This window comes from Tursiops truncatus, chromosome 10 (assembly GCF_011762595.2).
Source record: "Tursiops truncatus isolate mTurTru1 chromosome 10, mTurTru1.mat.Y, whole genome shotgun sequence".
NCBI lineage: Eukaryota > Metazoa > Chordata > Mammalia > Artiodactyla > Delphinidae > Tursiops > Tursiops truncatus.
Window position 1 is genome coordinate 31,557,088 of NC_047043.1, and position 26,063 is coordinate 31,583,150.

A 26,063-nucleotide genomic window follows, 5' to 3' on the forward strand; every position below is an offset into this window, starting at 1 on the left:
TCCTGCCACTTCACTACACATACCCTTCGTTCCAGCCAGACACAATTACTTAAGGTTCCCCCAAATACGTCATTGTTTCTTGCTTCCATTTTGCACATACGTTGTCCCTCGACCTGGAGTATCTGTTGCCCTCTCTTTACTACATCAATTTCTACTGCAAACTTAACCCAGTCAGCCCCTCCTTCCGGCAGCTTCCTCTGAGCTCTCAGTTGGCATCAGGATCCAGTGCACACATCAACCGTAACTTTTTTCTTACTCTATTTCTTACTGATTTTCCAGCCTGGCTCCCCAACAAGACTGTAAGTTCCCTGAAGACAGGTCCCTTATCTTACTGTCCGCGCAGCTCCAGACCCTTGCAGGGTGCCTGGCACAGAGTACACAATAAACAAATGCCCATGGGAGGAGTGGATAAGTGAGTCATTGCTCTCCCTCGACCAAAACCACAGGGCAGTGACATGTGACCTGTAGGGGGACTACGGCACAGGCTTGGGGAGTGAGGGGAGGTCTACACTTAGCTCAGGGAGATGAGGCCAACGTGTCTATGTTCACTGCACAAAATGGGTTTCAGCGTGTCCCTCAGGCATAGGGGTTCAGTCGGGGTTGTGTGTATGTGGGCAATCCGCTGAGGATGTGTACTGGGGCATATCAGAATATTCGCGTGTGTGCACATTCGCATGAGGGCACACATGCACACATGGACATGGGCACGCTCACACCTAACAAGAACACCGCGGTGCATGTGTAGGGTGATGTAGTGGGAGCCGGTGCTGCCGTTGGACTCCCAGTAGGTCTTGGGGTTGCGGTCCGTCAGCTTGCTGGCCCGGTGCGGGTTGGAGGACACCTCCACCTTCTCCCAGCACTTGTCCTCCTTCACCTCCACGCCGGAGCCTGCGGGCAGGCGGGAAGCCTGGTTAGTTGAGAGAGAAGAAAGGAAGGGGACTAGGGAGCACGAAGGGAAGGGGGGAACAGATGCTGGGGTGGCAGCAGGAGAAAGTAGATGGGGGCACGAACCCTGGCAGAGATGCCTAAGGAACACGTCAAAGAAGGGGATGTTGATGGGGCGGTAGGTTCGTCTGTGGTCTTCGATCTGGCCCAGCACCATCTGCAGCCCGGACATCAGAGAGAAGGGGTGCGCGGAGGGGGCAGAGACACGGAAACACATGTGGAGGAAGAATCAAGGGGCAACAGAACACTCAATCCCTTTCTTCCCAAAGTTTGGCAGAACAGAACCATGTGGGGTAAAGGTTGGGGAACAAGTGCCCTAGATTTGCTACTACTTATGCCAAACAGGGACAAGCACTGAACCACCCTCCCCTGCTTCTGGCTTACTTCTCAGCTCCGGACCCACACACCTCCTCACCTGGATGCAGCCAGCCAGGATGCTGGAGGTGAGGTTACTATAGAGCTGGGCGTGTTTCTCACACTCTGTCACCAGGTCCCGCAGCTCACAGGCCAGCAGCAGCTGAGCCGGGTGTTTGACCAGGACTTTGGCCAGGGCCTCTTTGGCTCCCAGGCAGCAGAGCACCACTGCATAGTCTTTGTGCATGGAGGCCAGGCGATACAGGAAGCAGAGCAGCTCCTGAACAATCTGGCCCAGAGCCACAGAGATTAACGTAGGGAAACAAAGGGCAGGCTGTACAGGCTGAGGGGTGGGTTTAGAAATGGGGATGTGGTGGCTGAGATTTTGGAGAACTTGAAAGCAGAGTACCAAAGCCAGGCTGGCACAGAACACTGGGGTGCCAGGACTCCAGAGTGAGGTGGCAGGGGCAGAGCTCAGGCGCAGCTCCCCAGGCTTCTTCCTGCCAGGACCAAGCTATCTCAGGAGCCAACCTCGGTGTCTGAGCCTTGTTCCACAAGGCACAAACCCCAAAGGCGGAGCGCAAGGACTGCGTGGACTGGTGAACGTGAGCTTCTCCTAAACCCAGAATCTTAAAATTCAGGTGCAGCCAGAAGGCCTCAGTTCTGGAGACGCTCAGATGACGCTGGTCTCCTTCCTACACACCCCTCCCAGTTTCCAGACTCATCCAGGAAGGCTGTGCTGTGCCCTCCAGAACCTCACTAGGTAGCTGGTGTCCAGAAGCTGCCTTTCCCTCCCCCACCCTTGCCAGGGCTCTGGTACCTCAAAGTCACTGCTAGGGCCACTCAGACAGTTGAGGCAGGGCTCCAAGACCTCGTGCCAGGGAAGGACCATGGCCTCCGGGTGATCCAGCAGCCGGGTCATGACCCTGGCAAGGGATGGAAACAAGTGAAGTCCCTGCAGTCTGCCAGCTGCCCTTGCCCCCGACGCACAGGTGCCCCCGAGCTGGCCTCTCACCTCAGCGCCGTCAGCAGCAGAGTTTTGTTGGGCCCGGGGGCGTCCAGAGTCCGCAGAAACAGGAGGAAGGGCTGGCTCTCCTGCTGGAGGCGCCTGAGGAGAGGTCTCACGGCACCCCCTGGGCTGCCCTCTCGGCACAGCACACGCTCCAAGTCCAGGAGGAGCTCTGCAGACGGGCCCCCCACCAGGGATCGGATCAGCAGCTCAGGGGACCCATCCTGGCCCTGGGCGCCAGGCGTTTCCAGTGCTGCTGCTCAGACACACAGGAGGCAAAAATGGGAAGGAAGGAGAGTCATACAAATTGGTCAAACTGAGAAACTGGCAGGTGCAGAAAATAACCGCCGCCCCCCACTTTTCCTCCCGTTGTGAGGATGTCTGACGTTTCTACTCAACTGTGGGGGATTTTCTTTTCTGGCACCAAATATATACCTAACTACATCTGTAAAAAAAATTAGTATGGCAAAAACTGTCAAGTTAAACAGCACAGTTTTAATCTCATACAGTCACACAACTACCTTTTATTATTAACTATCAGCTTTGTTATTACACAAGTTAATAACTATTAGCTACTACAGTCACATCCCTATACTACCTAGCATGGTGGCTTCAGATGTACAGACTAAAAGACACACAGTGCTTATTCTGATTTGCCCCCATACTTCCAGGTTTCACTTGTTTGTTAAATACAAAAGGTTTCTTCCCTATGGCATCAGTAGGTTCACATTCTAGTCACCAAATTTCTGTACCATAAGCTACAATTCCTCTACAGAAGGCCCCTCTAGAAGTTATTTCAACCAACCTTCCAGTGTCCAATAAGAGCGGACCAAACCCAGCCCAGAGAGATGGAACCCCTTTACGTTTAAAGCCATTTAGAGAAGGCAATTTCCTTGTACCTATCCTACAGTCCCCCTCTCCTCTTGGTCAGGAAGTTCTACTTGAGACCTAACTTGAGCACCAGAACCCTCACTCATTTCTGAAGGTTCATCGTGTCTTTCCAGCACGGTACTAGGATGTAAACCTGAGCCCTCCTGGCCGCGGGCGGGGACCGATTCCTCAGCACAACCACTGCCTCCCCGATGGTACCTGCACGCTCGGGACTGCCCGGTGGCTCCGAGTAGCGATTGAGAAGCATCATGAGGATGGTGCGTGTGGTGGGCATGGCTTCTGTCCCCGGTGCTATCCCTGAGTGTCTAAACAAGGTGTCTCTCAGCTCTCTGGTTATGATCTGGTCTCCCAGAGTGTGGTGGTTACACAAAAGCAGGTTGAGGAGGAGCAGGCCGTTTCTCACCGCGGAGGAGCACCTGGGAGGAGGGAGGTGACCCAGAAAGAAGTTGAAAGAGAGTGAATGCAATGGAAGCAGGAAGCCAGCCTCCTGGAGGGAGGAGCCCTGCAGCTGGGGAAGGAGGGGCTCCGGGGGTCCCCCTGAGGCCAGACATCTGGCCTCTTGACCTCAGGTCACTCCTCCCAACTCCAGGAAGGAAGATCAGGTGTCTCTGATCTCTCTGGAATCTCCCTACCCTCAACCACTGGCCTCTCTTCTAACAACAGCCAGAGAGGGCCACCACATTTCCTCCAGAGGCAACGACGTGAGGGGAATTTCTGTGGAATGCATGAGACCTGGGCAGGGGAGCAGCAGGGCTTGGGGCTTAGCAGGAGTTTGGAGTTTGGAAGGGGAGGTCCTGACCCCTCCGTGTTCAGCATCAGGATCACGGCAGCAGGGACGGCGAGGAGCAGGCTCTCAGAGCCCGGGCGTGTGGCCGAGTCAATGCTGGCAAAGATCTCCCTGGTCATCTGGGCATCAAACAAAGGGTGGATGGAATCTCGGCCGGCAACAAGAGTGGGGATCTCCGAGGAGCTGGCAATGGCCAGCATCTTCAGCGCCTGCGAGGGGATGTGAAGGCAGAGTAAGGAGTGGGCAAAGCCATCGTGCAGAGGAGGGGAGAGCCAGGCCATCATTCTAGGCCTCAAACTTTGGGGCAGCTGAGCTGTTTGCAAATAGAAATGAAAGAGGTAGTGATGGGACATCAAAAAGAAAGGAAAGAAAAGAAAGCCAACCACAACACCTAAGGCTCCACGGTAATGTGAGCCTGTAACTTCTCTCTGCCAGCACCGGGGCTCCCCGAGTGCTGGGGTGGCCACCCCTCCGCAGCTTCCCCTCAGGACAGAGCCCTTTCACAGCCTCTACTTGCCTTCAAGGCTTTCCTTTAAGCTGTCTTCCATCTCGCTTGGCCACTCCTCCCTTTGAAAAACCTCTCTTCCCTTGAGTTCCCTAACTTCTTGTCCTCCTGGTCGTCCTACCTCTCTGGAGTTTCTCTGCTGCCAGGTCCCAAATACGGAAGTTCCTTGTCCCCCTTCTCCTCGATCCCCGCACCCCCTCCCCACGCAACCTCGGCCATTCCCACAACTGCCGCTAGCACCTGTGTGCCAACACTCCCACCCCTATGTCCCCTGGCCTCCAAAGGCAGTAGCCAGCCTGCCTGGACGAGGCTACCTGTGCTGACTCACAGGCAGGGCAACTGGAATTATAGGAAAAAATACTGGTAATATGCCAACTTGTTTGCTGGTACTAAAGAGAATCTTAAATTAGGATGAACACTAAACCATCAGGGTGGAGAACGTCTTGGCTGGTGAAAGGGTTGACTCTTGAGAAGAAACCTTCTAAGGATGAAGTAAATTAGAAATAATTCTCAGGACGATCCCCCTTGTGAGGGCTGGACCCTTCAAGCAAATGCTACCTCATAATGAGGCTTTTTCCCTTTAGCTACCTCCCCCTCCCCCAAGCTGAATTCTGTAGACCTGAAGTTATATACAAAAAGATGCAATTCTGTTATAGGGCAAGAGTTCAAATTTAGAGGCGAATGTCGTATTTTGGTCATGCGGTTTGAAAGGATCAGGGAATTTTTTGAGCAGACACGGCCTCAACTAGGAAAGCTTGGCTGCTCTTGGGAGGAGCAGCACCAGGCTGGCCCCATAAAGGACGAGCCTCCCGGCCTCTCCCCGGGAAGCCTGCCCTAAGAGCACCTGTGTTCCAGTCCATGCTGCTGCCGTTACACTGCTGGAATCCATTCTCAGAACTGCTCTGGACGAGGTCTACCTGTCCCCTGCCCATACCTCCGTATCAGCCAGCCCTTCTGTCTGGAGTACTCAGGAAGCCAATTCTTCCTCCCTGAACGAGGGCCTCCTTTCACCATTCTCTGGGCCCGGGGAGGGGGCGGGGGATGGGGGTGGGGGGTGGGGCAAGGCAATGGCAATGCTGGCTGGGCTTTACCCACATCTGATGAGGAGGTAATTTCTGTGTACCGGTACCACTCAGACAAAAGGGTTAAAAAATACTCTGTCACATCTAGAAATTTAGTCTTTAATCAGACACCTAGTTGTAACTAAAAAGCCATGGGAAAGTCAGCATACCTAGAAACTCAACCTGACCTTCTCTCCACACCTCTTCCGCCTCCAACATTCTCCCCCTTGGCAAGTGACTGCCTCATCCATCCCTGCTGCTCAATTTTCAACCTGGGAGTCATTCTCAAAAACATCCTTCTCCCTTGCTCCAAATACACATTCAACCTCCAAGACTGTCCAGCTGGATCTCTTCCATCCACCTGCATCTTTCCATCCCAATGTCTCCTCCTTGTCCGAATCACCAGAGAACCTCCTTGAGATCAGCCACGCCCCCAACCTGCCCACCCTGCCCATCACTCTCTACCCCCAGGCCCGGTCCACTCACCGCCAGCCCTGCCTGCTGCACCAGGACAGAAGTCTTATATTCTTGCATGCAAACCAGCACAGCGTAGATGCCACCCTCCCTGGCGAAGAGTGGACGCCACTCGTGCTTGGTCATGAGCAGGTAGAGGAGGCGCAGGGCCAGCACCACCACCATCTTCTCTCCCACCTGGTTGGTCAGCAGCTCCACCAGCGTCTTCACTAGCTTCTCTCTGAGAGAGAAGAGACATCGGGGTCCCCCATCCCAAGAGTCATGTCTGACTGCCCGCCCAACCCTGTCCACCAAGATCCAGTCCATCACCCCCCACCCCCCTCCATCCTACTCTCCCTGCCTCAGTCCCAGTCCTGCTGCCCTCTCCTCTGCAGTCTGTCTCAGGCTCTTCACCTCATCAAGTAGGGAGTACTACAAAAAGGTTATGAACTCTGGTTCATCTTTTCAAATAAATCTATAAATTTAGTATAATGCTAATCAAAATGCCCAAAAGGTTTAAAAAAAAAATGACAGGCAGGTTTAGGTATAGGAAGAGAAAATGCAAGAATTGTCAAGAAATGTTTGGAAAGAAATAATTGTAGACTTGCCTACGACTTATCAAAACATAAACTTACAATAATTAAAACTCTGGAAACAATACAGGGTAGCCAAACAGATGAATAGATGAGAAGAGACATAAGGGTAGCATCTCAGACAGTGAGGACAGGAAGAACCATACAAAACGTGAGGCAGAGACATGTGGCTATCTATCTGAAAAAACGAAGGCTGGAGCTCTGCTTCACTCCATTTGCAAAAATAAACCTCAAACAGATTTTAAAATAAACATGAAAAGTAAAATCATAAATATTTTTAGAAAGTAAAAGGAAATATTTTTATAATCCTAGAATGGAATAGACCCTCTTAAAACCCAGAAGCCATTTTTTAAAAGTTGAAAATATAGCAACATGAAAATCTGAAACTTCAGCATAATGAAAGATACCACCCACAAAATTAAGAGCCCAGCCACATAAGCTAGAGAAAGGGTCCAGTGGAAATGCTGATCTGAAGGGAAGGAAGAAGTGTCTCCAGAGTTTCTAGATCACAGTGAGCATCACAAGAGGAAAAAAGCCGGGACTGACATTTTTCTCCACAGTGACAGAGATGTATATTGAGGAGGTGGCCTGGGAAATAGGAAGGAAAGGAGGACAAAAAGAGAAATTCTGGGAAATAAGGCAAATAAAAGCACTGAGAAAGTTCTGTGTTTATCTCTGTCTTTTTTGTTGTCATTGTACTGGGGTCTCGAGGTCCAGAGGTCCTGGGGTCCATAGAGCCCTAACTCGACCAGGTGCCGATGGGGACCAGCGGTCAGAGTGCTAACAGCCCCTCCCCATGTAGAGATGCTTTCTGTCTTCTCTCATGAGCTTTATGATGACTACAACGTGAATCGAAAAGTGCTTTAGATATATATCCCTCTCTGTAGCCATGATTTACTATAAACAAGTTAACATACATAGGAATGCATCTGAACATGAATAAATAAATATGAGTAAGGATGTTTACTAAAATGTTAACCGTGACTATCTCTGCATAAAGGGTTTTCAGATGATTGTTATCCTCACAATTTTCTATTTTTCTTACAGTGAGCATGTATTTTATATTCAGAAAATTAAGTTAATATGATTTTGAAAGAAAAAGACAAGCAAAATATTTGAAACAGAAGTAATGGATTAATATCCAAAATGTCTGTAAATTAAAAAAAAGGTTAAGGCCAGGGACTTCTCTGGTGTCACAGTGGTTAAGAATCCGCCTGCCGATGCAGGGGACACAGGTTCGTGCCCCGGTCCAGGAAGATCCCACATGCCGCGGAGAGGCTAGGCCTGTGAGCCATGGCCGCTGAGCCTGCGAGTCCAGAGCCTGTGCTCCGCAATGGGAGAGGCCACAACAGTGAGAGGCCCGCGTACCACAAAAAAAAAAAGAAAAAAAAGAATCCGCCTGCCAGTGCAGGGGACACAGGTTCGATCCCTGGTCCAGGAAGGTCCCAAATACCGAGGAGCAAGCCCGTGCACCACAACTGCTGAGCCTGCGCGCCACAACTACTGAGGCCCGTGCACCTAGAGCCCGTGCTCCGCAACAAGAGAAGCCACGGCAATGAGAAGCCCACGCACTGCAACAAAGACTAGCCCCCGCTTGCCGCAACTAGAGAAAGCCCACAAGCAGCAACAAAGACATAACGCAGCCAAAAATAAATTAACTAATTAAGAAAAATACATTAAAAAAAAAAGACTAAGACCCAATAAGAAAGTGGGCAAAAGATAAGAATATTTATAGAAGAAGAAATACAATACATGCAAATATGACTAACTTCTCTAGAACTAAGAAATTAAAACAAGGAGGTACCAATCACTTCAAATTTTCCCAACCCGATAGATTTAAAAAATGATTAATATCCAGTACTGGCAGATGTGAGGAAAAACAGATCGATCAGAACACTATTTGAGAGAACAGACTTGTGGTTGCCAAGTGGAGGAGGAGAATGGGGGGGGAAGGATTGGGAGTTTGGGATTAACAGAGGCAAACTATTATATATAGAATGGATAAACAACAAGGTCCTACTGTATAGCACGGGAACTATATTCAATATCCTGTAATAAAACATAATAGAAAAGAATATGAAAAAGTACATATATATGCATAACTGAATCATTTTGCTGTACAGCAGAAATTAACACAACATTGTAAATCAACTATACTTCAGTAAAATAAAATTTTTAAAAAGAACGCTATATTTGAACTTGGGTATAATCATACTGCAGAGTCCGAGGCAGTAGTGAAGAATGAGGTAGCACCATGCGGACTGACATACTGAGTGTAGACCTACTGCGTGCAGGGGGAAAGCTGCAGAAACAGGAAGAGTGAGATCACATATACGAAAACACAGACTCAGAAAACACACTAACAAATGTCAATCTCTATAAGGTCTGAAGGATATGTGCTGGGACATGACAACAGTGGTAAAAACGGACCTTGCCTTTTCATTCTGTTCTTTCATATGCTTTAGATCTTTTAAAATAAGAATGCAGTTGTGTATTATGTGTATAACTAAGAAGTATTTAAAATTTTTTTAATAGATAGAAAGCAGGGAGGGGGGAAAAAGAGGGGAGAAAAAAGAAAACTCAAGCTCAAAAGTCAAAAGGACCTAGATTTGAATCCTGGCTCTGTTATCTGTGAAACTGGGCAAGTTACTTAAATTCTCTAAGCCTCAGTTCCTGACACACACAATGGATAAGAACAGCATCAAGTTCTCCTCTGGAGATAGAAGGATTTAATGAGAGAATGCTTATAAAATTTTAAGCACAAGGCCTGGCACTGAACAAATGCTCCAAGAATATTAACCATCGTTAATATTCCACCCTTCTGCTCAGCTACCCCTCAGGCTGACCCTTCTTTCCTCCTAGCCTTTCTAACTCTTGATCTCATAGCTCCTTCCCTCCCCAACCATCCTCCCCCACTGACAGCTTAAACCATAACCCCCTCCACCTCTCCACGGTTCTAACCTTAGGGATCTGTCGGGACTGACCAGAGGGTGGTCCCGTTCAGTGACTTCCTCCACGGCCTGAGAGAGGGCATAGAGTCCCGAAAGCTGCAGATTTGTGTCCAAGCTGGATACCTGCACGGTGGCCACGACCGCTGCCACATGCTGATCCAGGGAACTGCGTGGCCCAGGACCCCGCAAGGCTCTAGCCATTTCTGAAAGCGGTGAGGGAAAGGCAGTGCCTTCAAAAAACTGTGGCACCTTCACGTTGGAAGTCTTTAAAGGTCAAGTCCAGTTATCCTACTGACATTTTAACACACTGTTCACTACTGTAGCTTACACCTAGAACTTTCCCAATTCTGTGTGAGGGATTTAATAGTCAAGCAATGAAGATGACAGTACTCTGGAATATGGACCCTCCTTTTCCAGGGATACTGAAGAAAGGGAGCAGTGATCAATTACCGATAATCAAGGTCGAAGGAAGGAAAATGGATGCACGCTTCCAAAGCATTTTCCCATACAAAAGTGACCTCCCTCCACGGCTTGCCCTCTGCCCTGACTACCCACTTCTCTGGGGACCACCCGGGACTTGCTCCAACCTCTTTGCCCTCACCTCCCAGCACCTGACTCACCACTGGCTGCCTCCTTCATCTCGGCGGGCAAAGCTATCCCCTCAGTCACCAGAAGCTGGTTAAACAGCTGCGAATCACTCTGTGCCATGGGGGGCTCAGTTTTTCCCCTGGCAGGCTCTGCCTCTAACTTAAGGGGCTTTGCTTTGGGGGACTCAGCCTCTTCCTCTGAGAAGTTGGCCTCTGACTTGGACTCCTCTTCCAGAACTGGAGAACTGGAGTGACTTCGTGAAGACGACGAGCTGCTCAGTGCCTTGGGTGGCAGCCCGTACTTGGTGTAGATCTGAGAGTTGAGCAGGTCGCTGAGGGCGCTGCCCTCAAACCGATTACTGAGAACCTGCAGCAGACCCTCAGCCATCGCTATGGGCACGGAGATTTCACCTAGGGCCTTCTCACCCAGGGTCTGGCAACAGAATGGTATGTATTTTTTAGGAAGGAGCAGACGCAAAGGCCTTGGGGACAGAAACAGAAGGGCGGCCACCTCCCACCGTGCCTTGCACACCTGCTACATACTAGACCCTCCCAGCATTTGCCTCCTCCCCCAGCAGGACCCCCCCCCACCGCGCCGGGCTCTCTAACCTCTCGCTTCAGCCTTCCCCTAGGCAGTCCCATATGGCAAACTACCTTAGAGGATCCCGCCTCCAATGCCATTGCAAACCCCCCAGGTATCGCAGGCCTGTAATACCTCATCCAGGTTCTCCCGAAGATTCTGGAAAATTGGCTGCTGCTCACATACATCCAACTTCTTGAGGAAGAAGAGGAGCTCCCACCACTCAGCCTGGGTCAGGTATCCCAGTTCCTCGTTCTTCTGAGGCTCGGGCTGGAGGTAGGGCAAAGAGTAGAGCCCATCCACCGGCTTCCAGTCCCAGGAGGGAAGCGCTGAGGAGACAGGCAGGAGGGGCCTCAGCTCCGCCAGGAACAGACTGAATTTCTGAATCTGTGGGGCAGTTCCTGGTCGGGAAGGGCTTCATTCCAGCCACTCCTCCTCTGTTCAGAGACACGACGTCCATGTCCCCTCCCTCCATGGCTCACCTGTGCCCAACACAGCGGTCCCCGCCCCCTTGGCCACAGCTGCTGAAGCCATATCCTCAGCAGTTTCCTCGGGGCCCAGGATCTCCAGCATGTGCCAGTGCACCCAGTAGGTACGGCCCGTTGACTGCCAAAAGACCTAGCGTGGAGGGAGAAAGAAAGAGAGAAGACAAGAGGGCTCAGCCCTGTGAACCCTGAGCTGTGCAGGCTGGAGAAGACATGGCTGGACCCAGACCTGGGCACACAGTCCTCAGGGGCACACCTGGCTAGGCTTGGGAAACCTCCGTTCAGCAAAAGGCTCCCTTCCCCTACCAGGCAGGCCCTGCCTCTCATCTCTTCCTAATCCGGATGGCCTCCGCGCCCACACTCCCTCCTAGCCAGCTCCACTGGTGGGGGTCAGGGTGTGTGAACATGTCAGCTCTGCTTCCTGGGTGGGAAGGAAGAACTGTTTCCTTGACCTCACAGCCCACCCACTCCTGCCAGATTTTCTCAGCCCTTCAAACAGCCCCCCCTCTCCATCACTGACCCCCTTTAAACCATTCCAATTTTCTTGGGGTTTTCTCCTTGGGTGGCCTGCAGGAGTCCCCTGTGTGGATGCCCCAGCTATGCCCCACCCAACACAGACCCCCAACGGTGGACCGCCACCGCACTCTTGCTCACCTGCACAGGGGGCACGCCATTGTTGCTCTGCCGGAACTCGCCCTCGTCCCCGGCACTGATCTCCTCGTAATCGTCCAGCATCCGCACTCGCATGCCCGGCTGCAGGGTCTGCTGCACGTACTCGCCGTAGCCACTACGGCTGGAGAATTCAGCGCGCTGGCGGAAGGCCCGCCCTTGCCTCCTGGGGGTGGCGATGTTGGTGGGGAGTAAAAGGCTGGGGCCTGAAATGCCGGGCTGAAAGATGGACCGGGTTGGCCGGGGTGGCGATGCGGCCTGTTCACTGAGGTTCCGGGCCCAGCCCATGTTCCGCATGAGCTCTGAGATGAGGTTGCCCACAGCCATACTGAACTCCAGCTCCCGCTGCCCCCGGCTTTTCTCCCGGCCAAAATCCTCCCTTGAGGGTCGGGAGCCTCGGTCTCCAGTCCCTGGCTCTGGACTGTTATTCAGCTGATCCAGCAGGGAAGTGACACATAGGTATCGTTTCACCAGGGAGAAGAGCAGCTTTCCTGGGATCTGGAGGACACAGTCCATGGTGTAGGCTCCTCTTCTCCCGGCTTTAGCCCCTCTCCCTTCCCCTCAATATCACCCTCTCCAGAAAAAGATAAAGGCCTCATCCCCACACCTGTAGTTCTCAAACTGTGATTTATAGAAGAAATACACAAGGAGTGCCCTAAAACAGAGATTCCTGATTCTCATCTCAGAGATTCTGAGTGGGGAGGGTAGCACGAACCTTCATTTTAATAAGCTCCCCAGGCTGACGCAGTCCTGAACCACATTTTCAGAAATGATGCCATAGGCCTTGTACACAGCATTTCCCCCACAGCTGCCAGGGTACCTGAGGCAGATGAATGCCCTCAAAGGCCATGCAGTGCTCCTCAGAAGACGTGGTCTCTGCAAACAGCTCCAACAAAGTATAGCGGCTGTCAAAATCCATGTGCTGCTCGATGCCATCTTGCTGGCTCAGTGACAGAAGGACGTGAGCCCGACTCCCTGCAATCCACACCCAATCTGTATCTTCTCCTCAGTCCCCACTACTTACCCACTGCCTTCCCCCAGACTCTATCCCCTACCCCCAGAGGCTTTCAAACTTCTCTCTGACTGAGACTCACAGGAACACACACATTTTACATGGTAACCTAATGCAAGTGTACACATATAAAACTGAAACATATACTTCAGGTTACAAAACCTACACTACCAAGTGCCATGTACTGATATGTTACATTTTAAAAAATGTTGGTTACAACCCACCAAACTGATTTCATAACCAACTAACAAATCTCAAACCAGTTTAAAAATATAAATTTATTCCCTTCTCTTCTCTGCCACTGCACTGAGAATGGACAGATAAACCAGGTGCTATCATTTTATCCTGTTTACGCACCTGTGATAGCTTAGCTTATATTTTTCCCTTTGCAATGAAACTGATGTCCACCAAATACTAGGTATTCTTACAGAGCTGGGAAATCCCTCCTCTTCCTGTTCTTACTCCTGTAGCCTCATTCTCCCCAGTGTTTACCTTCTTCCCCTGGCTGTCTCTTACCAGCATCATGGGCTGCCAGCGCCTGCAGCATCTTGCCCGCACTCCGACGGATCTGAGGCTCAGGGTTGCACAACATGTGCATGAGCAGGTCTAGGGCGCCTGTCTCCCTGAAGACACCAGTGAGGGGCCCGATGCTGGCGTAGGCGCTGAGCACATGGATGGTGTGGAGCACAGCGGCCGTGAGGCTCGAGGTCCCACCTTCTGCCAGCTGCCTGGCAGCCCTGCGCACCAGCGCCCGCACATCAGCCTCCATCTCTCCCATTGCCACATCATCCAGGCCTCCCGGATCTCGGGGAAAGCTTCCGGAACCCCCAGCTGTTTCATGCTGAGGTCCCTTAGGTAATGCCCGCTCACCTAACAACATGGGGCAGTTGGCGTAGACCTCGGGGGCTGACAGCCACATGAGGATGTGCTCTGCCTTGCCCTCTTCCACACCCACTCTTCCCACTTCCTCACACTTCAGGACACTCCATCGGATCAGGTATTCAGGACGCCCATCATGCCCAGGCCGCTGTCGAAGAAGTTCTTCAGGATATGCTTGCAGCCGGGGCCCCAAGGGCACCATGAGGTCCCCAGGGCGCCGTTCCCCCACCATCTTCACTTCCTGGGACACACAAGGAGAAAGACAGAGGCTGTGTTGGAAAGGGAAAAGGCTACATGAAGGGGGTGGAATCTTGAGGCGTAGACAGGGTGGGTGGTGATTGGTAGGTTGCATGGAATTTAGAGGCCAAAGAGAAAAGGCCAAGAATAGGATGGAATGAATCACTTGAACACACTTTGGGATTTATAAGAGAAGGAGAATGGAGTGAAAAATGGCGATAGAAGGAAATGAAAAGATTTAAGAAATACAAGAAATTACAAAAGAGGATGAGAAGGATAAAAGGCAAGGTGACAAGAAGAGTTGACAGTTAATCAGGACAATTTGGGCAGAACAGCAGGGTGGCTGAGGGGTACAGATCAGGACTTAGAAGGATGACACGGGTGAGCAGGTAGGACAGCAGCCTGTGAGACAGTGGGGCCAGAACAAGCCAGGAAAGTCAGGATGGGGAAGTGGCAGGACAAGGAGTATAAATGACAGGGTAAAACTGGACTGTGGATATAAAAGGGTGGGCCACAGCAGACACAGAGAACAGAGATGAAAGGAGGCCCCCAGGTGCAGATGGCTGAATGGGAAAGGGGTATGAGAATATTGTGAAAGGGGGAGGGGACTAGGGGGCCAAGTAAAATCATGGGAGAAAAAAAACAGGTCCCACCCTGCACTTATGCAATAGGTACGGTGAGGCTCTAAGTCAGGTAGTTATAGACAGAGATGGTAATCGTGGAGTTGAAGGCTAGGGAATGAGGTCAGGAGACAGTAGAGATTCTAGAGAGGCAATATATCAACAGTACAGATTCAGAGTCAGATAAATGGGACTCTGAATTCTGGCTCTTTCACTTACTGTGTGCATGCTTTTGGACAAGTTACTTAACTTCTACGCCACAGTTCCCTCCTCTGAAAGATGGTAATAATATTCATACCCAACTCACGAAGTTGTTGTAAAAACTAAAATCGCTACATAAAGCATTTAGAACAGCCTCTAACATACAGTGAGCGCTTAGTAAACAGAATCTAATATTATTATTCTTAGAGAAGGAGAAGGTAGGATCAGTCCCCAGATAAACGGAACGCTGTTAAGCCAGAAAGGATTATAAATACGTGTGGGGTGATGGCTATGCTAGTGGTCAGGAAACACTATGAAGCAGTGGGGGACAACAGGGAATGATGAGGATAAGAACGGAGGATAAACCAAGATGAAGAAATGGTGATCAGGGCAGGGGTCATGTTGGGGTACAGGGATAGAAGATGAGAACAGAAGGCGTGAAGAGGAGGGGAAACATGGGATGTGGACCTCGATGGGGGTAGGGGTCCAGTTAGCATGGGGGGCAGGACAGGGAGGTAACCAGAGATGTGCGATGGACAACTGACGAGCAGGGTGAAGTAACACCATCGGAAAGGCCTAAATGGGGGGAGAGGGAGGGCTTAGAACAGGAGCAATAAACTGAGGTGTGGAGTCGAGGTCTGGATGCGGGGATGAGACAGCAGGTAGGCGTAGGTGGCAAGATCAGGCCCGAGCTTGCAGGCCCAGGGGCCGTAGAGGAGGCCCGTATCGCCACAGGAACGGGCTTGGGGGGCGGGGTGAGGATGGAGAGGCGCGGTCGCAGGAGGCTGACTGGTCCGAACGAATCTCAGCAAGACCTGGCTCCTGTCGTAAGCCCCACGGAGAGTGGGCAAGGGACCGGGGAGGGAACGAGGCAGGGACCGGGTCGTCGCAGAACTCTCCTCTCACCTCCCACCGCCCGGCTCGGCCCTGCTGGGACACAGCGCTGGTTCTGCCGTCCTGGCCCCGCCGTCCTGGCCCCGCCGTCCTGGTCCCTCCGTCCTGACCCCGCCGTCCTGGCCCCGCCGTCCTGGCCCCGCCTCCTCAGCAGCTCCCTTCCGGGTCACGTCGCGAGTGCACGCACTGCCCGGCGGCTACGGGTCCCACCGCGGCCCACAGCCGAGCGCGGCAGCAGCGCAGCGCGCAAGCGGAGCATGCGTAGTACTCGGGGGCTGCTGCGCTGGGGCGAGCGGCCGGGGGAGGGGTGAGTGGGCGGTTGCCCGCGGAGCCCGGGGTAGTGGTCACATTGCTCCTTTCTCAGCAGCCGTAGGCAACCCTTTCCATCCAATATCAACTTTGAAGCCCTCCCTCCCCTTCACTAGGTCTGCCTTCCTCATCTCCCACTGAAACTCACACTCCCACCCTAGGGCTTTCCTCTTATTTTGCACTAGGTCACGTGGCCCTGAGTTTCCCAAACCCGATACTTTGGATTGGTTGCGTCACTTTTCCTATTAATTAAAATTGCTCCTCTCTGTGTTGACCTAAGCACCTAGCACAGCTGGGGCCAAAGATAAATGCCCGAGCCCCCCCGGAAATGTTCCTCAAGTATAATCCTAGAATTTCAACAGCCCAAAGCACCCCTTAGCATTTCATCAAACAGACAGGCTTGCTTCTCAGAGCAGCAACTTTTGGGGTTTGATTCATGTTCACACCTCCCTCCCTCCAATATGGGAAAACAAAGGCAAAGACCCCACAGTCTGTGCACAAAAATGATACATTTATTGAAAGAGTATTTTTTCTTAATACAAAAGAAAGCTCTGTACATAGGACTGTGACCATGTCCACTATTCCTGGGTCAGCATCCCAGGGAAGTAGAAACCACTAACATACACACCCCACATTCACACACACACATTCACTCAGGCACACACACACACCCCAGAGCCACCAAGGAAGGGAAACACCAAGGGTCGCTGCACATATAAATGCCACCTCATCCCTGACGCACACATGTTCTCCCAAGGCCACGCTCACACAACACACATTATAAGCACTTTGCCTGATTCACTCACTGGGTCTGTCTTTTGTGGGAAGGAGAGGAGGAATTCATCAAGGTCTCCTCCCCTGGGTGAGAGGGGGGAGTGAGTGAGTGATGGTGGAGTGAAAACAAGAGCAGAGAAAAGGGGCTGGGCAGTTACAGACCTGAGTCCCAAGCTCCCCCACTCTCTAGCCCCTGATTTGCCATGCCCCAATCTTGTAAGCCACCCATAAGCCCCCAGCTACCTCCAGGAGAAAGCCAGAAAGATGACTTCCATCTTGGCACCCCAAACTGGGGCAAGACAGCAACGGGGGTTAGAGGTTCGGAGGTTCTCAAACATGTCGGCAAATCACCCCCTTGATAACTAGGCTGTGCGTAAAAATTTCCCCCACCCCTTCACCTAATCACAGAAGCAGGCTTGTTCCTACTGAAGGCAGTCCTAAGGGGTTAATAAAACTCCACTCCACCGCTGCCCTGTTCTGAAAAAGCTCCCTCTCTGGATACAGGTGGTAAAGGTAGGCTCTGACACAGGGTAAAAGACCCTCCCCCTATGTTGGCCCACCCTCAAGGTCTACCCCGAAGCAGGTAGAGGGGGTGGGGCACGGCCCCTGTACAAATTACATAAATACTGAGGTTACACTTAGAAAAATAAAGTCATTTTCTTCAAGGCTTTTTGTCTTAATTTTAAAAAGTTACAGTAGCTGCTCACTCCCTGGGAGAGCTGCCATTTCTGGCTCCCCTATCCCCACACTCAGCCCAAGAGCTGCTCCCATTTCTTCTGCCCCCCCATTCCTGCCTTCCGCCCCCTCCCAGACCCCACCCTGCTCACTGCAACTTGGGCCCCAGGCAGCTGCAGGCCTGGGGGCACACAAGGCTGCAATGCCCATGCGTGTGGCACAAATGAAGTCGGTTGCCTCTGACACCCTCCCACCCCCATCCCCACATTTGGTCTCCCTTTTCCCTCTCCCTAGCAACAGCCCTGAAGGACAAAAAGAGGCCCAGAGCTGTGGGTCACCCTCCCCACCCCGTTGGGGCATGGCCTGAGGGCCCCTCCCCCGGTTTTCTCCTGGAAACAACCCAGGACCGGGTGATCCCAGCATCTCCCCCATACACTGGCGGGCCCCAAGCTCATGGGGCAGCTCTGTCCACAGAAGCCCAGCCAGCTCCAGGGAGCCCCAGGGCTCCCCAGGGAAGGGGAGCTTGGGCAGGGAGGGGGACGAGAAAAACGCCATAAAAAAAAGTTAAATATTTTAAAAATATATATTTATAGATTTGTTTTCACTTCGTCTCCTCAAATAAAAAGTTCAAAATCAACTTTAAGTAAAGCAGCTGGGAGGACGGGGGGGAAGACGGGGAGAGGGAACACCGGTGGTTCCCTCCAACCCAGTAGCCCCCGGAGTTCCGAGGGGAGCGGCTGGGCAGGGCAGGTCACCCAAGGAATCTGCTCCGCGCACAGGCCCCGCTACTCAGGAGCTGCAGGGGCCACAGGCACGGGCAAGTCTTGAGGGAAGAAGCCCCATCTCCCCAGCTGGCTCCCTGAGCGGCAGGGTTAGGGCTCTTTTGACCCAGCCTGTGGCAGACGCAGAGCTGACGTGGGGTCAGCAAGGAGGCTGGGGAGAGGACCCCGACCGCTTCCTCAGGGGGACACAGTGCCTCGTCCCACAGAGACCTGTGTGTGGGAGGGGGAGCACGGTCCCATTGGGTAAGCTAATACTCATGGCAAACATGGAGCCAAGCTGGCAAGGGGAGTCTGAGGAGGCAGGACAGCCCCACCATCAACAGAGATGGGAGGTGGAGCTAGAAGGAGGGGAGGGTGAGGGAGGATGGGGTGGAGGGCAGGCTGGCCCATTTCTTTGGCTGGAGTGAGAGGGCTCAGTCCTGTGGCTGCCCACTGCTCCTCCCCGCCTCCCTCCTGCGGCCCGTCAACATGTGTGTAAAGAAAACGTGAAAAGGCAACAATAAATAAGTGGTGCCGTCCCTTGGGCCATCTGTCCAGGGCGGCAGGGCGGATCAGTCACTCTTGGTGCTGTGGGCGGCATCCAGGTTCACCACCTGTAATTCGGTGAGGTTGCTGCTGCTCCCGGCCTGCTGCCCTATCACAGCCATCTGGAGGGAAGGGGATGTGTGAGGAGGACGTAGGGGGCTGGACCTGACCAGCCAGCTCAGGCTGCCCCCTGCTCACCTGCCTGCCTGCCCACCACACAGGCCTGACCAGGCAAATGGAGAGGCCTCTTGGCTAAGGATCTTGGCTTGGACCACCCAGTAATGGAACCCCTGAGGTCAAGATAAAGAAGGGGCTGGCTGACTGGGGTGAAAGGTGCCCCCACCTACCTGGTGAAGCTGAACTGCAGAAACAGGGATCTGCACTGTCCCAGATGGCGCTGTCAGAAACACCTGGGGGACGCCACCTGCATTAAAAAGCCACAGGAGAAACTCAAATCACTTGCTCAAGAGAAACTTCCAGATCTTGGAGGTGTGGTGATAAATGCACAAGTGACTGGGTGAGTCTCAGATGTAAGTGCCCAAAGGTAAGTGTCCAAATGTGTCTAAGTATGTATGTGGGTGTGGGTGTTCAAGTGTGCATGAGTGTCCAAGTGGACAGCCTGGGTGCTGGAGTATGTGTGCAAGCATCTGTGTGTGTAAATGTGTAGGTATATGTGTGAGCACCTGGTTTGGGTTACGTGTGAGTGTGTGCATCTGAGTTGGGGGAGGCATTTGAGTGTGAGTGTGTGAGTGTGTGTATGTGTGTGTGTGTGTGTGTGTGTGTAAGGGAGGAAATGGCCCTCCTTTCAGCAGCCCTGCCCCCCCAAAACTCACCTTGCTCCTGGACCTGGCTGTGGGACACCTGCATGGTGGATGGTGCCTGGGAGAAGGCATTGAGCACGGTGAGGCTGCCATCAGCCAGGCCCGAGGTGGGTGCATACATCACTGCATGGGGGCTGGGGTACATCATGTGGCCTCCCACAGTTGTGGGCACAGATGACGTCATGATGGTGGCGGGCAACGTCACTGGCAAACACAAACACCCGTCAGGGAGGTCGGCACTGGTCCATATTAACATCCCCCATCCCACCCCCGGGAACCCCAGGCCTCCGGAGCCCTCTTGCCATTTCCCAGGTCAAAAGCTAGATAAAACTTATTCCTCGGTTCCCTGTCATCAACTAAGAATATCCTTATTTTTTCTTGAACACAACCACACCAACCTTTAAGTGTATCCTATCACATTGTTCTATTCCATTATCTATCTGCTCTGTTCCAAGACCCCAAGGCCCTGGGAAAAGCAAAGATTACAATGACTGACCCAACCCAAGGAAACTCAGATACTCTTCTTTTAGAGAGCTCCCTCATCCCGTTTTTCACTTGTTCTCACTCCTCTTCCCTCTTCCTCAACATGTGGCTAACAGATTCAGCTTTTAAATAAGCACTTCTCCAATGTTAACGTGCATACAGTCACCGGGGGAACTTGTTAAAAGTGTGGATTCTCATTCAGTAGGTTTGGGGTGAGGCTAAAGAGTCTGCATTTCTATCAAGCTCCCAGGTGATGCTGTGATACTGGTCCTCTTTCCACAGACCAAACTTCGTGTAACAAGGTTGCAAATAACTTAAAGTACTTAAAAGTACTTTTATTGTGAAAGTGTCTCGTCATTTCTGAAATGACTAGAGACACAGAGGGGAATTATGGTTACTCAAAACCTAGAACACCCTCCCACAAGGAGATAACTACTCTAGAAGTCCTTCCTGGTAATTGAGCAAACGTGTGTCTTTGGGCAAGTAACTTCTCCTTTCTGGGCCTCAGGCTTCTCACCTAAGTAAGGAGTGTAGCTTCAATGGTCCCTAATTTCTTCCTGAAATCCACAGCCCTACTGCAGGGCAGGAGTCAAAACCCAACCATCCTCACCTGACTTTCTCATAAGGATTAGGGTAAGGGTTAACCCCAAAGCCTCAGTCTCCACATGAAGAAATTCTCTGACCTTAGTTATGGGATGGATACTGCTGGGCACCTGCTGCTAGGCCTCATGAAGGAGGCAGAGCAGGGAGGTGACAGAGCTTCGAGCTATACCTGTCCCGCTGGAGGAGGTCTGCGTGAGGTCTGTGCTGCTGTCGCGAGAGGGAGACGCTTGCTGTGGGGCCTGGTGCACCTGAATGGCCTGCACTGGGACCTGCTGGGCCACTGCCCCACCTATGAGACACAGAGACTTACTCGTGCTCTGTCCTACCCAGCCACCACCTGCACCAAGCACCCTCAAACACCCCCAGGCCCAAGGTCTGGCATTCTATCCCCGACTCCCATCACTATCTTTCCTGGGAGCCAAAGAAGCCCTTCATGACCAGAATCTTGTCTCCAGGGGCTTCCACACTCTGCTCTTGCCCTTCCCTCCTCCTCCTGGCCTAGGCCCTGACTCTACCCTCTTCAGTTGACACAGGAGCAGGCACTGACCCATCAAGGACATGACCTGCCTTCCAGTCAAGGTAAGGAAGTGGTAGAATGTCTGCTGTCCTTGTGGCAATGGAGGCACAGGGCTGGCTTGCTAGACAAGGCCAGAGCATATGGCTGAAACTTACTGACAAGGATAGTTCAAGTCCCAGTGGGGAGGGACCCAGTGCCTACCAATGGGACATAAGAGGCTTCTCTCAGGCTCTAGCCCCTGTTCACCCTCCTTCTGAGTGAGGAAAGTCATTCTGCTTGTGCCAGCCCTAAACCCACTCTTAGCATGCTCAGTTTGCCCCTTGTGACTCACCAGGCATCAGGGTGAAGCTGGTAGGCAGCTGCATGAGGCCCCCAGAGGAAACAGGGCCACTGCCTGTACTCTTCAGCACAGTCCCGTTGGCACTGCTGACAGCGCTGGGGCTGACGCTAGCAGACACTGGTGCCAGGTAGTTGGTGATGGGAAAGGAGGGGCCGCTGCTGACTTGCATGGTGGTAGAGGTGCTGGGTGCTGTCTGGATGGTGGAGGTGGTACCCGGCAGGTTGGTGACAGTAAAGGCCGGTTTCAGTGTATCCTACACCCAGAGTAAAGATGGAGTGGTGAGCCTCTACCAGACCCTGCCCCTTCAAGAAACTGTGTGGATTGACAGCCCAGAATGGAACCAGTGTGCTTGCGTTCAAATCCCAAGTCCACCATTTACCTGCAGCCTGACTCTTAGACAAGTTATTGAGCTGCTGAGCTTTTTTCTTTAGTCTTCTGTCTGTAAAAGAAGGATAATACCTACCCCATAGGTGTTGTGAAGATTAAAGAGGTTAACATATGTAAAACACTTAGAATAGTGCCTGGCTCATAAAAAAGCAGTATTTGCTGCTCTTATAATGATGACAATGATAATGTCACCTGAGGTCTGTTCCCAGCTCTGGCAATGATATCCTGTGTGACCCTTGGAAAACCTCTTCTTTCTGAGCCTCAGTTTTCTTCTTCTGTAAACATGAGGGGGCTGGGCTACTATGTCATCCTTAAAAGGGTCCTTCCAGATCTGAATTGCCAGGCTTCTGAGATAGGGACCGACAGTTTTTCAGGGAATTTAGGGTTTGAGAGCGATCTTGGGGGTTTGGCAAGGAAGCACCAAAAGAATTTATTCATTCAGCAAAATTTCATGCGAATAAATTAGCCCTACTGCTAAAAGAGTGGGGAGCCTAGAGCACTGACTCGCCCCTCAGGGAGGCTTTGTTCTTAGAAGAGGAAAGAGGAAGCCACGAGCTGAGAACCAGGCCCAGAGAACTGAGGGGGCTCCGATACTGGAGCTGGGTCAGCGCGGGATGTTTGCTAAGCAGTGGAGCTTGAAGCCCCTGATTGGCGGAGGCGTTGCTAAGGCAAACAGTGCTGCTTCCTCCGATTGGCCAGTTAGTGAAGGGCCACACAGAAGGTGGAGCTCCCCAGAGCAGCAAGGGAGGAAGCTCCGCCCCCTCTCCTTACCGGGAAAAGGAAGGGGGAGGCGTAACCACGGCTGGCATCCCTAGCAGCCGGGCGAATACACTCCCTAACGTGCGCAGACCCGGACATCCTGAAGAGGCAGGCGGCTGGCTAGCAAGGTAGTCTCCAGCCTAGTCAGCCAGTCTGCCTGCTGACAGTGCTGGCTTCCCAGGACCCTGGAACCCATGAGCACTCCCTTCCTACTCCCCGGCCACCCAGCCGGCCAGGAGGGCAGGGCTAAGCGACGCCCCCGCCCCCAGCAGGGAGACAGCTGGCGGGAGGAATGCAAGGGCCCTGCCAGGCAGGCGGGCTGCAGGCGGGAGGCCGGCGTGGAGCCGGAGCCGGCCTTATATGGGCACGGAGGCCGCCCGCTTATCTAGGGGGCCAGCCTCCTGTCAGAATAGAGAGGATGGACACCTGTACCCTAAGATGCGGGGCACTAACCCGGCTCCACTCCACATCAGTAGGCACCTATCCACCTGTCCTGGGCGAGGGAGAGAGACCCCTTCCCCTCTCTGCCGGTCAAGTCCCTCCCCTTCCTTCCCCTCAGACAGGGGACCCAAACACACCTTGGTCTCCCCACTGCTGTCGGACTCCGACACCTGGTAGGTGAGATCTGTTTCTTCAAAGCCCGTGGCACTCATTCTCTGGTCTGTGGTGGGGTCTGAGCGGGGTGGAGAGTCTGGCGAGTTGAGGCAGGTCTGAATCAGTGCCTTGCCAGTCTCACTGGTGATCATGGGCTGCAGTTTGCGGGTGGCAAAGGTATACACATGGCCTGTCTCACTGGCCACCAGCAACAGCACCTGTGTCCCTGTCAGCGTGGACAGCTCATAGGCCTGGGGGTAGGGGGGGGAGATGGGTAGGTCAGCAAAACTTTTAATCTCTACCTTCCTTGGGTAGTGGGAAAGAGAGGGAAGTACACAGTGATCTCAAGCCCCCACTCCCATAATTACCTTCCTCTCCAGTGACTCTATAGGGGTCTTATCTGAAGGATATCTGAAGGTGAGCTGAAGAGTAGAAAAACCCCATGCTTCTCTTTTGAGGAACAGCCTCACTGACCTGCAGATACCCCAAGCAAATAGCCACAGCTCCCGGTGACAGAACATATAACACCTCAGCAGACATGGAGGGGCCCAGGTAGCTGCTCCTCATTACAGCTTGGTGCCCAGAGACTCACAAAGAGATGGCTTCCACTACCTCTTCACTGTCACAGGGACCAGGATGAAGTCGCTACTACACTGGAAGTCACATAGATATTAGGGATAAGGGGCCACCTAAGCTCTAAAATGTCCCATGTTTCTTCCCAGAAACTGCACAGGCACTAACCTGTTGCCATTTTGTCCTGCTCTATAATACTCTGCTCCCCCTTTTCTCTTTCTTTGTCTTGATTCAACAGTGTCTGGAATGAGGGGAGATGGCAGCTAGATTAGCAGCTACTACCCTGCCATAAACCCAGGAAGGGGACCTTCACAGACCTTCAAGGATGGCCCCATAGGTAGCATCCTCACTCCCAACAAAGTTCCACAACCCACTGGAAGCAGCCTTGGTTTCTATATGGGATAAATATAAACACCGGCCAATGTTCCCAGAGTTCTAGCTTCTTGTTTCCCAGTTCCTCTGCTTTCATCCCTTCCCATGTCTTCTATACCCCAAGACAACTCCTTTCCTCATCCTTTTCACTGGATAATCAGCCAGAAGAGGAGGCATTTCTAGGTACCTCTGCAAACCTTCTCCCCAAACTCCGTGCACAGATTTTTCCCTAGGGCTGGAAATCCCACTTGTTCCAAGGGCAAATGGTTCTGAAGCCTGTCCTGCAGGGAGTGTGCCAGCTTCCAGTGGATGCACGGAAGACACATGGCCATCTCAGGACTTGGTTTCTGATGCTCAGGGCAGCATCAGGTCTCCTGCCCTGCTCCCTTACCTGGGGCTCTTAAGCCCCATTCGGTCATCAGCCCTGCCCATCCTTCCAGCCTGCACTACTCTAGTGATGCCCACCTTCCTCCCACACATGTTCGCTCATTGTTGTTATGCAGCTCCAACCTCCTCACCCCCATACCTTCTCTTCTCCCTGCTTTTCCGGCGCCTTCCCCCCAACACCAGAGCGCACTGGACCTACTGACCCCCGGGTCTCATTAACCACCTCCCGGGCAGCCCCGCAGCCTCCCATTACCACTCCTCACTCCTCCGCTCTACGAGGGCCCCGTTCCTCTCTGGCGCCCGTCACTCCCACCTCGGCGCCTTTCCTCTCTTTTCCGGACGTTCCCGGCATCTCCCCTCTCCCCACATTTCCCTGGCGGCCCCTCCCCTTTCACCCTCCTGGGGCAACAGCCATCCCCTCCCACACACCTCCTGCGGACTCGCCGCCTCTCACCTCCGCCTCGGCTCTGCCTCCTTCCCGGGCTCCCCTTGCGCGTCCCCACCCTCCCGGTCTCCCGTGGCCAGCCAGCCTCCCGGCCCGGTACCTTCTTCATGATGCCCGTCTTCCTCTTGCTGAAGGTCGTGTAGCGCCGCAGCTTGTTGTCGATGAACTCCATCTTGATCTTCACGCGGCCCCGAGTCTTCTTACCCGGCTTGGCGCCGCTCACTGCGCCGCTCACCGGCCCGTAGCCCCCAGTGGCCGCCGCCGCCGCCTCGGGCCCACCGACCACCACGCCGAGCTCCATCTCGCTCAGGCTCCGCTTCAGGCCGCGCCGCTCCGCGCCCAGCTCCTCCTCCTCGCCCGACTCCGAGTCACCCTCGCTGCCGCTGTAGAGGGCCCCCGCGGTGGGCGCCGGGGTGGTTGTCGCTGCTGCTGCAGCCTCCCGCTCAAGGCGGCCCGGGCCAAGCCCCGCGCCGTTCCCGGGGACCCGGCCCCCGTTAGCCCCGCGAGTCCCGCCGCCGCCTCCACCGCCTGGCCGCCCCGTCGGGGTCCGGTTCAGGCTGCCCCCCAGGGCCGAGCCCCGGCCCAGCGCCGCCGCGGCCCCAGCTTGGCTCGGTAACATGGCGCTCAAAGTAGGAGGGCGGACGGGCAGTCAGCGAGGAATCGGAGCCGCCGCCGCCGCCGCCATCGGCTTCCCGGCTCAACCCGGCGCTCCCGCTGCTGCTTAGTGCCGCTATCGCTGCCGCCGCTGCCGCTGCGAACCCGGGGCCCCTGCACGCCCGGGCCGACCTGGGCCCTCACTTTCCTGCCCCTGTGGCCCGGGTTGCCCCAGGCCGCGCGGAGCGCCCCCTGTCCGTACTCTAGGGCGGCGCGCCCGGCGGCCGTCAGCGTCCCCCGGGGGGCAGGGGCTGCTGGCCGCGGCCGAGACGGCGGGTGGAGGGGGCCGGGACCACGCGCTGGTGGCGAGGGATCCCCCGACCCTTCCCCCCATATAAAGAGATACAATG

The 26,063-nt window shown here is 53.5% G+C and overlaps 2 protein-coding genes across 10 annotated transcripts in view; both read right to left on the reverse strand.

Moving 5' to 3' along the window:
* Positions 1-15,875, reverse strand: part of CUL9 (cullin 9) — a 38,241-nt gene extending 22,366 nt beyond the window's left edge. For 3 of the 7 annotated variants that reach the window (XM_073810695.1, XM_073810694.1, XM_073810696.1), the window contains exons 1-17: positions 15,726-15,875; positions 13,399-14,002; positions 12,691-12,845; positions 11,856-12,368; positions 11,199-11,334; positions 10,852-11,045; positions 10,170-10,569; positions 9,560-9,752; positions 6,039-6,246; positions 3,999-4,195; positions 3,398-3,615; positions 2,315-2,564; positions 2,120-2,225; positions 1,361-1,588; positions 1,012-1,102; positions 717-888; positions 269-364 (exon numbers count right to left, since the gene is read on the reverse strand). In XM_073810695.1, coding sequence (XP_073666796.1) covers positions 269-364; positions 717-888; positions 1,012-1,102; positions 1,361-1,588; positions 2,120-2,225; positions 2,315-2,564; positions 3,398-3,615; positions 3,999-4,195; positions 6,039-6,246; positions 9,560-9,752; positions 10,170-10,569; positions 10,852-11,045; positions 11,199-11,334; positions 11,856-12,368; positions 12,691-12,845; positions 13,399-13,993 — 3,752 coding nt within the window. In that variant the 5' untranslated portion in view covers positions 13,994-14,002; positions 15,726-15,875. Of the gene's footprint in view, positions 1-268; positions 365-716; positions 889-1,011; positions 1,103-1,360; positions 1,589-2,119; positions 2,226-2,314; positions 2,565-3,397; positions 3,616-3,998; positions 4,196-6,038; positions 6,247-9,559; positions 9,753-10,169; positions 10,570-10,851; positions 11,104-11,198; positions 11,335-11,855; positions 12,369-12,585; positions 12,846-13,398; positions 14,003-15,725 lie in introns of those variants that run through there. The other 4 variants (XM_033864210.2, XM_073810697.1, XM_073810700.1 and 1 more) reach the window with 4 other exon arrangements.
* A 637-nt stretch (positions 15,876-16,512) lies between these two features.
* Positions 16,513-26,063, reverse strand: SRF (serum response factor). 3 transcript variants are annotated; one of them, XM_019949931.3, is made up of 8 exons: positions 25,160-26,061; positions 24,173-24,247; positions 23,267-23,533; positions 21,534-21,795; positions 20,855-20,974; positions 19,612-19,803; positions 19,126-19,202; positions 16,513-18,900 (listed from the first exon to the last, which is right to left on the reverse strand). In XM_019949931.3, the coding sequence occupies exons 1-8, from the start codon at positions 25,676-25,678 to the stop codon at positions 18,805-18,807; spliced, it is 1,608 nt and encodes a 535-aa protein (XP_019805490.1). In that variant the 5' UTR covers positions 25,679-26,061; the 3' UTR covers positions 16,513-18,804. The 3 variants fall into 3 exon arrangements, with proteins under 3 accessions (XP_019805490.1, XP_019805492.1, XP_019805491.1); XM_019949933.3 differs by lacking the exon at positions 20,855-20,974 and having other exon boundaries at positions 25,160-26,063; XM_019949932.3 differs by lacking the exon at positions 24,173-24,247 and having other exon boundaries at positions 25,160-26,060.